Raw genomic sequence first — 17,369 nt, 5'->3', positions numbered from 1 at the left:
GTTTCTTAGAGTTTAGCATCTCTTATGGTTTGCCTCCCTCTCTGTTTTCATCTTATTTTTCCTTCCCTTTCCCTATGTTCAGCTGTGAACATTTGTCTTTTTTGACTGACTTATTTTGCTTAGCATAACACCCTCTAGTTCTATCCATATCCTTGCAAATAGCAAGATTTCATTCTTTTTTTTGATGGCTGAGTAATATTCCAGTGTGTGTGTGTGTGTGTGTGTGTGTGTGTGTGTATAGACATCTGGGCTTTTTCCATAGCTTGGCTTTTGAGGACATTGCTGCTATAAACATTGGGGTGTGTGTGCCCCTTTGAATCACTATATATATATTCTTTGGATAAATACCCAGTAGTGCAATTGCTGGGTCATAGGGTAGCTCTATTTTTAAGTTTTTGAGGAATCTCTGTACTGGGAAAAGAGGATTTTAGAAAATAGATTGAGAGTTTTGCAACTAGAAAAAACCTGTTCTTTTTTCCTTGTAACTTTTAATTTGTGGTTTTACCATTTTGAAAATTATGTAAGTTACAACAGAAGAAAAATAGTAAAGTGACTAATTCTGCCATCCAAAAATCATGAATAAATGTGTCAGTGCCACACATGTAGTTTTACAAGGTGGAATCAAAGCAAATATAGTATTTACTGATTTTGAAAAAAAAATTTTTTTTGAAGATTTTATTTATTTGACAGAGAGTGAGTGAGTGCATAAGCACGGGGAGAGGGAGAAGCAGGCTCCCCATTGAGCAGAGAGCCTGACCTAGGGCTTGATCCCAGGACCCCAGGATCATGACCTGAGCCTAATGCAGATGCTTAACTGACTGACCAACCCAGGTGCCCCTGAAAAATCATTCTTTGTTTTTCTAGGAATGAATTGCCTTTCTAGAAGGATATGTTAGAATGCTAGTCTGTTGACATTTGTGTGAATCTCTTTATGTACATTGTATAGAATAGAGAAAAAAGTTATTTTTTTCCTCCTCTTAGAAATAAGATTTTATCCGATTTTTAAAAAAATGATTTTTCTGGGGGTGCCTGGCTGGTTCAGTCTGTGGAGTGTGTGACTCTTGGTTTCGGGGTTGTGAGTTCAAGCCCTGCGTTGGGTGTAGAGATTAGTTTAAAAAAAGTAAAATCTGAAAAAAAATGATTTTTTCCCCTGGGTTTTCAAATTAAGATTGATGCAGTTGGCATTCTTTTCTTTACGTTTTCAGTCTTTAAGGGTGACTTTTGCTTGTTGATAAAGAATCTGGTGGATACTGAAGTCTGGGCAGATTGTATGAGGCATTGCTCTTCTAGGGAAAGGAGCACGTCTAGTCTACATTTTCTCATCCTGGCAGTGTCTCACCTTGTGTTGTGTTTGCATTGGATGATATCCCAGGGAAAACTCAAGTATTCATGGACACGGTAAAGAGTGCCCACCTGACTACAAATCTTCCTGAGTGATAGATTTAAAAAAAAAAACCCTCCCAGCATGAGGAAACCTCTTCAAAGCTGCTTATCTTCCCTATCGTTTTCAATCTGTATTAGTTGAGAAGGTATTGAAAAGCTTTCACTCAGATCTGGTCTAGTGTACTTTTTTTTTTTTTTTTTTAAAGATTTTATTTATTTATTCGACAGAGATAGAGACAGCCAGCGAGAGAGGGAACACAAGCAGGAGGAGTGGGAGAGGAAGAAGCAGGCTCATAGGGGAAGAGCCTGATGTGGGGCTCGATCCCAGATCGCCGGGATCACGCCCTGAGCCGAAGGCAGCCGCCCAACCGCTGTGCCACCCAGGCGCCCCTGGTCTAGTGTACTTTTTAACACTAAGATGAAATGTTTTTGACCAAACAGACTATCTTTTTAAAGCATATCTGAGGCATCTAATGGGCTAATATGGAATTTTCCATTAACTCAGTTTTAAAAATTCAGGCACAATTTTTTTTTTTTTTAAGATTTTATTTATTTATTCGACAGGATAGAGACAGCCAGCTAGAGAGGGAACACAAGCAGGGGGAGTGGGAGAGGAAGAAGCAGGCTCATAGCGGAGGAGCCTGATGTGGGGCTCGATCCCATAACGCCGGGATCACGCCCTGAGCCAAAGGCAGACGCTTAACTGCTGTGCCACCCAGGTGCCCCTCAGGCACAATTTTTAACCTGTCTATATCCAAGTGCTTAAAGACATTTGAAAAAAAGTTAATGAGGAAGATGATTTTTTTTTCAGTTCTGTAAGTTGAGAAACACTTTGTTTTGTTAGAATATTATTTGGAAAATAAAAGGTTGGCTCAAGTAATTTTTTTCTATTTAAATAATAAAACTTAAAATATAAAACTCAATGCTTGAGGAGGAAATTAATAATCTTTAAAAACCTATTGGAAAGTTTCTGAGGACTACTTCATACTTAAAATCTTTTTTCTTGGGGCGCCTGGGTGGCACAGTCGTTAAGCTTCTGCCTTCAGCTCAGGGCATGATCCCGGCGTTCTGGGATCGAGCCCCACATCAGGCTCCTCCACTGGGAGCCTGCTTCTTCCTCTCCCACTCTCCCTGCTTGTGTTCTCTCTCGCGCTGCTGTCTCTCTGTCAAATAAATAAATAAATAAAATCTTAAAAAAAAAAAATAAAATCTCTTTTCTTTTTGAAACTTGTAACCAGCAATATCCTAGATAATTGATTAGTTCAGTTTAAACTTCTCTGATTGTTACATATTATTGAAGTATATAAAAAGGAATTTACATTTTTCAAGATGTTGAAATTCTTGAAACATAAATCCATGTAGTCAGTGTAGGCAGTGACAGGTCACTCTTCAGAAGAGCACCTACCCGGCTTGAATACAGTTGGTTTTCTATTAGTAACCCAGTGAAATCGCCTCAGACGTTTAGTACAATAACGACAACAAAATTGAAATTTGAGTTTCAAAAGTTTAAAAAATTTTTCTTTCCTGATTGACTCATAAGTATCCCCTTGGTAACTAAGGTAGCAAAGGATTCCAGTTTTTTCTTTCAAATGGCTTTGCCCAGGAATGTTGCTAGTACTGACCCTGGGCTTCACTGTGGGTTTGTTGAGATGCTGGTATAGGCTTCTACCTTTGAAGAAAGGTTTGTTTCTGAGAAATAAAAGAAACCAATCAACCATTTAGAAACAGCATGTTTTGTCTTTTCTTTGTAAAGCTGGTAAGCAGTTTTGACCCGCTTTTGACATTAATTTATTTGAGTGTTTATTTGAACAGAATTGATCATCTGCTAAAATATGTTAGGCACTGAGCTAGATTCTCAGTATGTTTACAGTTTGTAATAACAGGAAACATGTCTATTAAGATGTTAGTTATAAAACAAAAGGATGTGAAATTATATATGCATTATGGTTACAAAATATATTTAGAAAAAAAGACTAGAAGTAAGTCAAAATACTGTTTAGATTCTTTTACTTTTTGATGCATGTTTGTTATAAAAATTTTGGACATATAAATATACACATGTATGTGTGTATGTGTCTTTTAATTTCTTCCCATACAACCTTCAGTTCCCATATGTATTGCTAAGATTGGAGAATTTTTAATTTGTGCTAGACTTTCACCTCAAAGACAATGTCTTAGGGGTGCCTGGGTGGCTCAGTTGGTTAAGTGTCTGCCTTTGGCTCAGGTCATGATCCCAGGATCCTAGGATTGAGCCCTGCATTGGACTCCCTGCTCAGCAAGGAGCCTGCTTCTCCCTCTCCCTCTGCTGCTTCCCCTGCTTGTGCTCTCTTGCTTGCTGTCTGTCAAATAAATAAATAAAATCTTAAAAAAAAATAAGACGATGGCTTAACAATGAAAGTTATTAAATAAACTGCCATCCATGTGTATCTATGAGTTAATAAGCTTTTAGCACATAGCATTGTGGTGGGAGTGATTAAAAAAAAAAAAGGATTTAAGACATAACCTCTATCTTGCAGGACCTTCTAATCTGGTGGAGGAGAGTGTCTAAATTATAATAGACATAGTCTTTAAAGCAGTCAGAATAACATTGCTAGGCAGGGTGCAATTAAATGCCAAAATTTGCACTAAGTACCATCAGAATTCAGATTAAAGGAGATTCATCTGGGAAAGACCCAGTGGTAGAAGTGAAAATTTAAGTGTGTCTGTAATAGTAGGTACCTGGAGGAGGATAAAATACACAGAATAAATGTGGATTTAACTTTAGTTTATCCCCACTTGGCTAATGCATTCTTTTTTTAAGGATTGCTCACTGTTTGGTTTCTTCCTTGTAGGAAAAAAACCACAGCCACAATTACAACAATAAAGTTGCTAGTCATAGGAACTAAACTGGACAGAGCACAGTAGAGGAGAAGCTTTCTGGTCTGAGGGGAGAAGAACAACTTGAGGTTGGGGGGGTGGAAAGCAAGGCAAAAATAACCACAAGGAGAACCTTGCTTTGACCATGGGAATATTTAGGATCCCTTTGCGAGCCTGGATGCTTTTTCTTGCAGGGGACGTTATTAAAGATATTGCAGAGTGTATATATTTGAGTATTTTCTATTAAAATATTGATGTGTAAATCTCTTGGGCACATTGTAATTTTTTACTTATTGATAAAGATAACTCTGAACTTTCTAAAAGATGACTGAATTGGTTTTATTTTTTGTAGGTTTTATTTTTCATTTAAAACAATATGCTTCTTAAAAATTCATGGCTGAAGAATAGAACTTAGCAGTATTCAACAATATTTTCCATATTAGACGTCATAAATGTCCAGGTAGATGTAGGTGCTCTTGTTTTTATGTCTGCCTTGTAAAGTTTAAACGGATTGGAGGTTCCTTAAACTGGAAAACTGTTAGGGAAAGCCATTTCAAAGATATATGAATCCCGTTTTAATTTTAAAAGAATAGTTTCTTTTAGAAATAAATAAGTTACTCTTTTCAGTAGTGCATGCCTCACCTCAAGCAAAAATAGGTTTAACACATTGTACAGTGAGTAGTCTTAAAAATGGAGCATATATTTCTAAGTTTTGAGTAGGCTTAGAATTAATGCACGTATCAGCTCTTCTACAAGTAAAGGTAAAAATGGATGAAGATCAAATGTGAGAGTATTTGAATGAGTGTCAAGATTTTCTGGCTCGTTGATATTGAGCTCTTTAGTTCTGGACTTTAATTTGTGCCTGGTGCTGACCTGATGCTGTGCAGGGACACTCACTGCATCCCTTCATTCAGTTCTCTAATTATCCCCACATCCTGCGGAGCTTGCTTAGAACTGGGCATGAGTGCTTGTTAGGAAAATATTGGACTACTCTGGCTACATGTAACAGGGTAGTTTTTGATACAAGATGTATATGTAGATGAACTGAATAGGGGGCCAACGTTGTTTGCAGGGGTTTTATTTAATCAAATTGGTAGGGAATATTGTGTACGTTATCTGGCTAGACAATGATTAGGCTTGTAATAAATGAAAGTCATGGTTAATATAGTTCCTGAGCTGGTATGTTACACTGTTCCTTTTTTACTGCACTTTCAAAAAGAGATCCATCTACCTAAAGGATAAGGGAAACAATCACATTTGCATTTTATGTATATTCACAAATGATGAGAGGTCTTTTTGCTGGGAGCATCTGTTAATGCAGAGATTTGTCTCTTCAGGTTCATGTGAAAATGGCGGATGAGGCTGTCTGTGTTGGCCCAGCTCCCACCAGTAAAAGCTACCTCAACATGGATGCCATCATGGAAGCCATTAAGAAAACCAGGGCCCAAGCTGTGAGTCTGAATGAATCTATCTACTGCAGCTGTTTCATATATAGTGAGCAGAAAGCTAGAGTTTGTATTTAGGAAAAAAAAAAAAAAAGCAAGAATGATTGAAAATGCTGTTGCCGTTAGTTCATGTCACATGAGTTAAATGTGGCCGAATTCGCTACTGGAAATCAAAGGCTTTGTAGCATCTGGCAGTGTTGGTCGCTGATCCTGCAGGTGGCTGTTGGATTCAGCTTTCACACCAGGGAGCAGTTTCAGTTCATTTCCAAATTTGTTAGGGGAAAAAAAGAAAAGAAAAGAAATCCCAATTAGTTTTGAGTATTAACTCTTTCAGTGCAATGAGAACATTAAAAAAAAATTGTGTTATGAATAGGATCCAAAAGATTCTTGTTTAAATTGTTTTAATCATTTAAAAATTACATATACCTGGTTATACTTTCAGAAATAAAAACTATGCAATTGGTAATTATTTTAGTTTGATAATGTCAGTAGAATACACTTAACTTACATGGAGAAATCAGTAATTCTTCCTGTCTCCAGTTCTGTTTGAATGGGGTGGAACCAGGGAAAAAACTGGTTTCTGACATCAGGAATTGTGTTCTATTGGTGCTGTGTGTGTTTTAGATCAGAGAACTAATTATATATAATGTTGCAAACTATGCAGAGTTATCTCTGAAATTGGATGGAAACAGCCAACACCAGCAATTAGCCTGGAGTGCTTCAATTAGTGTTCACATGTCTTGTGAAAGAAATGTCTTAGTAAGATACATGGTTAAGTAAATAACTGAATTCATGAACCCATATTATAGATGTTTACAGTTTATTATCAGAGTTAATGAAGGTAAAACTCTTAACCCTTTAACGATGGCTTGTCAGAATACAATCTTCCGTTAAATGTTTCTATAAAATGCGATTGGTGGAGTGAAACTCTTCTCCTGTGATGAACTCGTTGTTTAAATTCTGTACCAGGTTCATAAAGCTTAGTTCAGCATTTAAAAATCTCAGATGTGTGACTACTTCTAGATTATGATATTGGCTTCTTGAAAAATTTGGCTTTGCTTATAGAATTGTTTTCCTGGAAATATGTTCAGTCTTGACTGATAATAGAGCAACTAAATTTGGCCAGTGTGATAGGCCGGGACGATAGAACTTAAATCATAGCAACATGGCTTGTGAGAGAGGATAGCATAAAGTGGTTGTGAATGGCTAAGTGGGCCAAGGAGGCAAAGAAGAGTAGATGTTAGCAGGAAAAAAATTCAGTGTATAAAGAAAAAGTAAAACCAGACTTTGACTTTAATTAGTTTTGACAAACCTGCTCGTTGGGTGGCTGAGTGTATTCGTGTTGTCAGGAATAAAATACGTTAGTTGGCTTAGCCAGGTTTTTGGAAAGCAGCATTTCCCGGGACTGTAAAGAAAGGGGAATTAGGCGTTTTTCATCTGTCTCACAAATGATTTCTTTTAACCTTGTTCTTTGACCCACCAGCCATTAGAAAATTCTCCATGCTTGTGGCCAAAATTAGCCTCAGAAAAAGTAGGGAGAGTTCAGGTTGCGTTGAAAGATAGAAATAGGTGGACAGGCAGATTTGTAGGTCAGTGTTCCTGATTACGGTTAGGACAAAGGTAGTGTGCTGCAAGTGAGTATTACGTAGGCAGTGCTTGGAATTTGGGTCTGTACTCAGGAATGTGTGTTGGAACTCTGAGTACACAGGAGAAGTAACCTGACTCCAGCCCCTTGAAACACAAACACATTAGTGCACTCTTTCTGTTGCTTAGAAAGGTTTTGTGATATGATAAAATTGAAAGTGCTTTTTGTTTTCATTTCTAAGGTACATCCAGGTTATGGATTCCTTTCAGAAAACAAAGAATTTGCCAAATGTCTGGTAAGTTTGTAATGAACAAGAATCTGCTAACTTATATTTCAGAAAGCAGTATAATTGTGTTACTTTTATAAATGTGGGTAGTGATGAATTACAGATTTTTAAAAAAAGATTTTATTTATTTATTTGAGAGAGAGCAGAGAGAGAGAGAGAGAGAAGGGGGGGTAGGGGAAGAGGGAGAAGCAGACTCCCTGCTCAGCAGGGAGCCTGACAAGATGCTGATCCCAGGACCCTGGGATCATGACCTGAGCTGAAGACGGGTGCTTAACCCAGTGAGCCGCCGAGGCACCCCTGAATTATAGAATTTTAATTGACCTGTCAATTCTTTGAAAATTATTTGTGAAAAGTGAAGAGTTTTTATTCTGTAACTGAGGCCAAGTTTGTTATATATTGTATGGACTTTTTAAAAATTCAGCTCTTGGGTACCTGGGTGGCTCTGTCGGTTAAGCATCTGCCTTCTGCTCAGGTCATGATCCCAGGGTCCTGGGATTGAGTCCTGCATTGGGCTCCCTACTCAGCAGGGGCCTGCTTCTCCCTCTCCCACTCTCCTTGCTTGTGCTCTCTCTCTGTCAAATAAATAAATAAAATCTTAAAAAAAAATTCAGCTCTTCAGATTTGTAGCTAACTATGTCAAGGAGTCCAGTGATTTATTATTACATAAGAGCGTATTGTGGCATTTAAGATCACATCTTACTGCCTTCTCTGTTTTGGGAAGAGTTTATGATCTGAGTCTCTTTCAGATATTACCACCTTGATTGGGTGAATTGAACTGATTTCCCAGGTGTATTTATAACTACATTCAATATGGTACTGAAACCTTAGTTTTCAGGTGCTAAAATAGGATTTTGAATGTTTCGAGAAGCTGATTACATCAGTTATCCCAGGTGGTATCTTAATTTATTATTCTAATATGTTATGCTTTGTTTCTGTGAAATGCTTGTGTTTCGTTCTTTCAGAGAGGATTCAAAATTATTTATGAATGTAATTTTCTGGATGACATTTTCACTTAAAATCCATAAATTTAATTTGGACAATTTTTAAGAACCAAGAATTCTAGTTTAGAACCAATTGAAAGATTAAAAACTAAGGCCTAAAGATTGATAGAGAAATTGTGATGTAAGGTGACACAGATGGCTGACGGTAACAAGTGTCTGGAGAGGGCAGATTAGGGAGAGCAGCCAGAGGTCTGCATTTACCAGGCTGTGTGTAGTATAACCACATTTTCTCATTTGTATTCTTTTTCGTTATCTTCTTGTTTGAAATTTTGGCTGAGTTCTGTCATTATGTCAGAAAGTGATTTGAATATAACACATACGAATGTGCCTGTACAATATAATGTACTAAATTTAAGTTGTGTGGATGAGGCGGCTCTAAACCATGGCCCATGGGCCGAATGCAGCCTGCTGCCTGTTGATGTAAGTTAAATTTTATTGGCACAAAGTCAAGCTCATTCACTTATATGTATTTGTCTGTGGCTGCTTTTGATCTATGACAGCAGAATTGTGTAGCTATAGCAGAGACCAAATAACCCGCAAAGCCTAAAATATTTACTGTATGGCCCTTTGTAGTAAAAATTTGCCAATTCCTGGTATAGATGAATATCTGAATCTCCAAGAAGTTAAATGACATGGCCATCATGTTCATTCATGCATTCATTAATCATTAATAAAATGGTTGTTTGGTGTCTATGTTTAAGGTATGTGAGAAGGATATAAAAATTAATCAGATGTGTGTCTTGATCATGAGGGGCTCACAGTCAAGTCAGATAATTCAAGTACACAAATGTCTTCAATTCAGGGAAGAAAATACAAAGAAGTTCACATTCTCCTTAAATGAAGATTATTTCCCTCAGGGGTTTCATGTTAGAAGAGTGTAGAATATACAAATGACTGCCTTCTTTTCTCATGAATTTTCTTTCTGATCTCCTCTCCTCCATTTCCCTTTCTCAGAGCTATGCCTTAGCCAAGCCGGAACACCGTGCTGTTCTCAAACATGGCTGGTTCTTTCGTGTTACATCCTTTTTGTGACTCTTTGCTCATGGGGCACACTTGTCCTCTCCCACATTTCCAATAATTGCGTCTCCTGAAAGGCACAGTTCACATGTTACTTCTACCAGGGTAGTTTCCATATCCCTCTGGTGAGAAGTAATGTCTTTCCTCTGTTTTCTAGACGTGGATTTTTTTTTTTTTTTTTTAAGAAATCTCATTTCCAGTGTAGTGGTAGATGGATTACCATGTTGATAGATTACCATGTTGATGGATAGATTACTATGTTGATGATGATTACCGTCATAATTATTACCATGTTGATGGTGACTTAGCAAGGAAAAAATGGATTTTTTTTTTAAAGTTGGATACTGTGGAGTTCCCTTTATTGTAATACTATATCCTATGTTTGAGATTTAATCAAACATGGAGATTTTTTTCCATTTATTTTTAGTTCCTTTTTTTAAAAAAAAAGTTTATTTATTTTAGACAAAGAGAGGGAGAGAGGGTGGGGAGGGGCAAAAAGAGAGGGAGAGACTCCCTTAAGCAGACTCCTCAATGAGTGTGAGCCCGAAATGGGGCTTGATCTCACGACCCTGAGATCACGACTTGGGCCGAAACCGAGAGTTGGCTGCTTAACCAATGGACTATGCCACCCAGGTGCCCCTGTCCTGTTTGTTTTAATTGCTATTTAAAGACCCGCATATTTATTTTGTTTGTAGAAAAACTAGTTGTGCTTTATGTAATACGTTGTTGTTTTTAGTTAACAACTATGAATAATTTGATTTTTTTTTTTCCCCCTGAAGTTTTGCTATATATTTGTATTAGAAAGTATACAGTAGGGGCACCTGGGTGGCTCATTCAGTTAAGCATCCGCCTTCAGCTCAGGTCATGATTGGTCCTGGGATGGAGCCCCACATCGGGCTCCCTGTGCACTGGGCAGCCTGCTTCTCCCTCTCCTCCCTGCTCTTGTGCTCTCTCTCTCTCTGTCTCTCTCTCAAATAAGTAAATAAAAATTGTTAAAAAAAAAAGGTATACAATAAATCAAATATAAAAGCATACTAAACTTTATAAGTTTTCTTTACAAGACTGATTCTTTTTTTGTTTGTTTTTGGTTTTTTTTTGTTGTTGTTTTAAATAACAGCCTTCACTTGGTGCTCTGTGTGGGAGTGTATTTGTGGGTGCCAGTGACAGCTGTTCTTTATACTTAATTTACATGCAGTGGGATCAGATTACACAGAACCTGTACCGTACCTGATTTAAACAACATCGTACCTTATTTTTGCTTAAATCACGGGAGAGACAAAGCTACAAGAAACCCTCATGAAGAAATTTCAGTAATTTTCAATAATTTTAATGTGTTGAGCCAACAGATTTTATTTCCAGACTGTTTTTCATTCTGTAATTCCTCTCTGGGCTCCTTGTATAGGAGTAATAGGAGGCTATGAGGACTGTTAGAATGAAGAAATTCTTTTAGTTTATGAATGAGCTTTGGATAGTAAAACTACCTGTTCCTGGAAAGAGGAGGTATTGGTTTGAAGAGATTTCATAGTGTTCCTGGTTACTTTTGTAGCATATATATATATATTTATATGCGCTACACACACACGCACACACACATTTTCCTAGTATTTCATGTTTTAGTGATGCACAGCATTATAAGTTATAGTAATTAGCTTTATGAGAAATTTGTCATATTAAATAACTTGTGTTTCATGTTTAGGTACCCATGTATTTAAAAGATACGCGTGTATATGCATATAGATGGTGAGTTCTATCCACAGTGCTTAGATTTGAGGGTACAGAGAACTATAGCAAGCATGTTAGGTTTGATGATTTTATTCTTTTATTTCCTTTCATTGGACACTTTTAAACAGGGTAAGGAATGTAACAGTAACGAGGTGTAATTTTTCTATCCATTGGATTAACCAAAAATTAAAAAAAATAGCTGTAACATCCAGTGTAGGCAAGTATACAGGAAAGTTGTCTCGTTCTTGGGAGTGTAAATTATTTTAGGGTTTTTTTTTGGGGGGGGCAGTGTGCCAGAAATTTGCTAGTATCTATCAAAATTTGAAATGTATATATTCTTTGATTTGACAGTTGCAGTCTTATAAATTTTACCTGCAAAGATAAACTTTAAAAAAGGTTCACTGTAAGGTGGTTTATAATAGCAGAACTTGGAAATAAGTTAAAATTTTTTCATCTATAAAATGAAGAGAATGACCCCTACCTGCAGGGTTGTTGTAAAGATGGGAAATCGACGTATATAAAGAACTTAGCACACAGTCTGGCATTGCCAGGCAAATCACCTTAATCATTACAGTTAATAATTACTTTAGTAGAAAGAGAGCTATTGAAGAGTTTTTAAGATAATGAGATGGCTGAAATTAGTACCTTTGGGTAATTACTCTTATAGTTTTCATGTGTATTTTCTGAGTTTAGATTTTTTTCCTGTTGAAATTAATAGTTTGGTAGGATTATTACAGTTATCTACATGTGCATAATACTGTAGTTTACCAACTACTTTCGTACATGATTGTTTTCATTCATGCAACACTGAAGCTGGATGTTATTAACGAAAACAGTGACTCAGGTGCAGTGACCTACCAATAGTCATGCTCTGCTAGTAAAAATAAGGACTTGATGGGGCACCTGGGTGGCTCAGTCGTTAAGCGTCTGCCTTTGGCTCAGGGCGTGATCCCGGAGTCCTGGGATCGAGCCCCACATCAGGCTCTTCCACTGGGAAGAGCCTGCTTCCTCTTCTCCTGCTCCCCCTGCTTGTGTTCCCTCTCTCGCTGGCTGTCTCTCTCTCTCTCTGTCAAATAAATAAATAAAATCTTTAAAAAAAAAAAAAACAAAAAAAAATCAAAAACAAAAAAACAATAAGGACTTGACCCAGGTTGGCTTACTTTTGGGTTCAGAGAACTTGGGGGAAAAACGAAACAAAACACTGTTCCCTAGTTGGCTAATTTGGAAGGAGAGAACATTCAAGGAGAAGTGAAAAGTAAAGACCAAAGTAACTGTAGCCAACTTAGCCAAAGCTCATTGAAACCTTTCTCCCCACTTTGTTGTAATAAAGGCAGCATGTGGTCAGATTGTAGGAAAATGACTGTTGCATAGGTAGAAACTAGAAGACAGCATTTTGCTATGTTGTTTTTCATCAGTTATGACATTGTAATTCATAGTGTGTTATTAGAGTTAGGAAGTATGTTGTAAGTGCTTGGTAACTAATACTAAAATTCTGAAGTTAGCAAGTTGGCCAATGGTTTCATTTAACAATATTTTTGTTCTTAAGATAGTATAGAGTAAATTTAAAGGGATTCATATGATACCCTATTCACTTGTAGTTGTAAAAACTTTTTTTTTTTTTTTTAAGTAGGAGAATAAGGAAGAGGCTTAGACCTTGCAAGTCCAGAATTGGACTGATTTTATCTATGTGGGCTGTGATCTAGGTAACTTACAGAAGTGTTTGTGCACGACTGTTGAAATTTATTTATATTATGCTTAAGAACCTGGGGAAATATGGGGTGCCTGGGTGGCTTAGTTGATAAGCATCTGACTCTTGATTTTTAGCTCAGGTCATGATCTCTGGCTTGTGAAATTGAGCCCTGCCTCCGGCTCCCAGCTGGGCATGGAGCCTACTTAAGTTTCTCTCTCTCCCTCTCTATCTCTGTCTGCCCCCCCCCCCTTTTGCCACCACCACCACCTCTCCCCACCACCACTGCAGTTTCTCTCTCTCTCTCTCAAAAAAAAAAAAAAAAAAAAAAGAAAGTTGAGAAATGTTACTGGTATATTTTGTAGATACAGTTTTAACTATATATGTTTTCTTAACATTAGAGTTCACATTTTAGACACAGATCTCTGATTTTATTATGTCAAAATTAAAAATTTTCAAGAATATAAAATCTTAAATTGGAGTCACATGTGTACGTTGAAAGAGGAGGTTTCCTTCATCTTTGAAGCTCTGACCCCCAACTCCCATTTAATTCCCTGGAGGCTACCATTGTACCAGTGCAACCATATATCTGTCCGTCTGGAGTGAGTGAGTATGTGTGTTAGAATTTTGCTGTTGATTTGTTATGTAGGGTACTCTTATTTGCCGAAGTAGGACTTTGTTTATAAGGATAGAAGTGGCACAGAATATTTCTTGTCTTTCCCCAGGCTCTTAAAAATAGGTATGGAATACCAACCTTCAGATACCACTAGCACCATTCTTATTTTATCTTTCCTGACAATCTCCAGATGTATTACTATCATCCTTGGTTTTAAGAAGAGAGAATAATCTCAGAAATAAAGGCTTTGCCCAGTGTCACATAGCTGGTAAATGAGAGTGTAGTTTCTAACAAAAGTTAGAAATTCCCAACTCAGTAAATGTTCCAAACTGCTTCAGAGATGGATTGAAACTAGACCAAGTTCTTAGTGTTTTCTGTTTTGTCTTTTGAAATGATAGTTTTGGCTGATGCCTGTTTTTGCTCTTGGAGGCTTTTATCTTTTTGCTCATCCCCCCCCCCCCATTGGTGTGCCATTTTTAAGGTCTAGAAACAATTATTTTTTTCTGATCTTTTGATCTCGGACACCAGTGAAAGTAACTGTCTTCACTTGGATTTGCTGACTTTATAAGTAAAGTAGTTGAGTGAGCTGGTAGAGCTATAGAACACTCATTGATACCTTTTACTTCTCTGTGATAGACTTATGTTGAATTAATCTCGTCTCCATGTATTTAGAGGAGAAAGTTCAGTGACTCTTTTCTTCTGACAGTTTTGTAGTATATTTGTAATTGTGACTTTTAAATGTTATGTTCAGCAGAATTTATGAAAACCTATGCAAGTAACTTCATAAAACCCTTATCAGAACAGAATGTCCTTTGAAATGTTTGGGAACATGTTTCTTTTCCTGCATGTCGGATTAGTGGTTAGCTTCTAGAATATTTGAAGAATTTGAAGGTGATGTGAGTAGAAATGTTCTAACATGGATACTTGAAAAGGAGAGATCTTCCTTTATTTCTAGGGAGTTTTTTAAGGGTGTAGACAAGGCAAATACATTTAGGATTGTGGGGTTTTGGGTGAATTCAATAGGAAGGTTAAGAATCTGGGATTTTATTTAAAAAAACCCTGAGATTTGATAAGGTTGGGATTTCCTACCCTTTGCTTAAAATTAAAATAGCTTGAATTTTATTCTCAAGCTTTCCTTCTCCTCTCGCTCCTTACTGTGCTCTTGCACTTACTAGCACAGTCTGGAATCAGAGTTAGAATTTTTGCTCTGCCATTTTGTAGCTATATGATCTTGGAGAAGTTGCTTAATGTTTAACTCTAAAGACTCTCAAGTGTCTTATGCTTATAGTATGCACAATATGTGCTTCTCCATCTGACTGTATTGAAGACATGTCTTTTGTAGTCAGCATAGAGGTGGGTTGTACTTTTTAAATCATTCTCATAATCCGTATCTTTAATTGTAGTGTTTAGTCTATTATGTTTTTTGGTTTGCCTTATTTTCTATAATAGCAGGTTTACTGAGATAGAATTCCTGTGTCCTAATAGTCACCGTTTTGTGATAAGCAGTTCAATGCATTTTAGTATTGTCATGGATTTGTGTACCCTCACCAATGCGCAGTTTCAGTAAGATCTTTAACATTTAATATATTGGTGATGAGACTGGATTTATGGCTACCTTCTGTTTTCTTTTCCTGTCTTACTTGGATTATCTTAATTTTTGGAATTCCATTTAAATTGATCTATGAAGACCTTTTCCATTTTTTTGGTGGTTTTTCTAGGTATTGCAATATATATCCTTAACTTTATATGGTCTATTTAGAGTTAATATTATACCATTTTAGGGGTGCCTGGGTGGCTCAGTCAGTTAAACATCTGCCTTTGGCTCAGGTCATGATCCCAGGGTCTTGGGATCGAGCCCTGCATTGGGCTCCCTGCTCGGCAGGGAGCCTGCTTCTCCCTCTCCCTCTGATGCTCCTCCTGCTTGTGCTGTCTCGCTCTCTCTCTGTCAAATAAATAAATAAAACTTTAAAAAAATGTCAAACCATTTTAGGTAAAATGTAGAAATGTAAAATTTTATAGTCCTCTTCCCCTCTCTTTCTGTCAACATTCTGTGTGTTACCGTTGTCATGTGTATTTCATCTGCATATATTATACATTCCATGGGAAAATGTAATTTTTACTCTAAACATGTTTGAGGGGAGTTAGGACATTTCCTTCATTAGTGACCCAAATATCAGTGTGTTGAAGTTAAGATTGGTTTTCATTTTGCTTTATTTTTAGGGTACCTTGAAGAAATGGTTTTAGTTTTGTCTTTTATTATATACATATTTAATTGTGGTATATCATATATAACATAGAATTACCTGTTTCACCACTTAAAAAAATATGGAATGCTTCATTAATTTGCATGTCCTCCTTGTGCAGGGGCCATGCTAATAATCTTTTCTGTTCTCCCAATTTTAGTATATATGGGGCCCTTTTGACCATTTAAAAAGGAATTTGAGCGGTGCCTGGGAGGCTCAGTCAGTTAAGCATCTGCCTTCAGCTCAGGTCATGATCCTGGGGTCCTAGGATCAAGCCCCATGTTGGGCTCCCTGTGCTCAGTGGAGAGCCTGCTCTCCCTCTGCCCCTCACCCCCTCATCTCAAATAAAAAAAAAAAATTAAAAAAAAATTTGGGAGAGGGAAGAGTGAGTGAGTGCCTGGGGCGGGGGGTGGTGCAAAGGGAGAGGGAGAGAGAGAATCCCAAGCATGCTCCCTGCTCCTGAGCTTGGAGCTTGATCCCAGGACCCTGACATGACCTGAGCCAAAATCACTAGTCAGACACTCAACTGACTGAGCCACCCAGGTGCCCCCTTTTCACCATTTTTAAGTGTACAATTCAGTGGCATTATGGACATTTACTGTGTGCAACTGTTGCTACTATTCATGTCTAGAAATTTTTCATCATCCCAAACTGAAACTTTGCACCCATTAAACAATAACTCTCTATCACTCCCACCCATACCCCTGGTAAGTAAGGTCTGTTTTACTTTCTGTCTTTATGGATTTGCCTTTTCTAGGTAACTCTTACATGTGGAGTCATATAGAGTATTTTACCTTTTGTGTCTGGCTTATTTGAGCATAATGTCCTCAAGCTTCATCTATGTTGTAGCATATGTCAAAATCTCATTGCTTTCCGAGTCCGGTGAAGTCCATGTATGGCTACGTCATATTTTTATCTGCCATCTGTTGATTGTCACCCACCTTGTACATGAGTAGAAGGCTGAAATCATGCTTTCTAATTCTTTTGTATCAACTGAAGCTTTCAGTAGATGCTTGTTAACTATTCAATAGGTGAGAGAAGTTGCTGAATTAAAACTTGAAATTCTGGAAATACAGAAAGGGCACGTTGAGAAACTTCTCTGTGTTTTTAGGTTGTAATGCTGTTTTTAATTTATACTAACTTTGTGAGCTCTTACAGTTGAATTTCACCTATTTATTTGTGTATAACCCCTAAACTTAGAATTCAGTAGGAAAGATTTTTTGTTGTTGTTCTAGTGAAAGTAATAGATTAAAGATTTTGTCAGATTAAATGAAGTACGTTAATTATCACTGTTACATATAGTGTTTCTTATTGCCTCAAATACATTCTAAAATTAAACTTTTAAGTGCATCCTTTCTAAAATGGGCAAAGAGGAAGAAATAATGAGATGATTGCTGGGGTTTTGTTTTTGGACTGGACCTCATCGAAAGATATTGTTACAGAGTTCCTGAGGCACCATATTGAAGCACAGTATGTGATATGCTAATTTGCCAACCAAAGAGTGTTCTGTTCTTGTGTATGCACAATT

At 37.2% G+C, this 17,369-nt stretch overlaps 1 protein-coding gene and 1 non-coding gene across 6 annotated transcripts in view; one reads left to right on the top strand and one right to left on the bottom strand.

Annotated features, from left to right (window-relative positions):
- The window catches only part of PCCA (propionyl-CoA carboxylase subunit alpha), a 392,273-nt gene that overhangs the window by 60,996 nt on the left and 313,908 nt on the right, over positions 1-17,369 (top strand). For all 5 annotated transcript variants that reach the window (XM_045811095.2, XM_087865002.1, XM_045811094.2 and 2 more), the window contains 2 exons: positions 5,577-5,690; positions 7,511-7,564. In XM_045811095.2, the coding sequence (XP_045667051.1) occupies positions 5,577-5,690; positions 7,511-7,564 (168 nt within the window). The remainder of the gene's footprint in view (positions 1-5,576; positions 5,691-7,510; positions 7,565-17,369) is intronic.
- On the bottom strand, positions 15,918-16,025 carry LOC123801189 (U6 spliceosomal RNA). Its single transcript, XR_006782146.1, has one exon. It is a non-coding gene; the product is annotated as a U6 spliceosomal RNA (small nuclear RNA).

This window comes from Ursus americanus, chromosome 10, assembly GCF_024610735.1.
Source record: "Ursus americanus isolate L20-20 chromosome 10, mUrsAme1.1.p, whole genome shotgun sequence".
In the NCBI taxonomy this organism is placed as follows: domain Eukaryota; kingdom Metazoa; phylum Chordata; class Mammalia; order Carnivora; family Ursidae; genus Ursus; species Ursus americanus.
The sequence above is the reverse complement of the archived record's forward strand: the minus strand, read 5'-3'. Positions and strand labels throughout refer to the sequence as shown.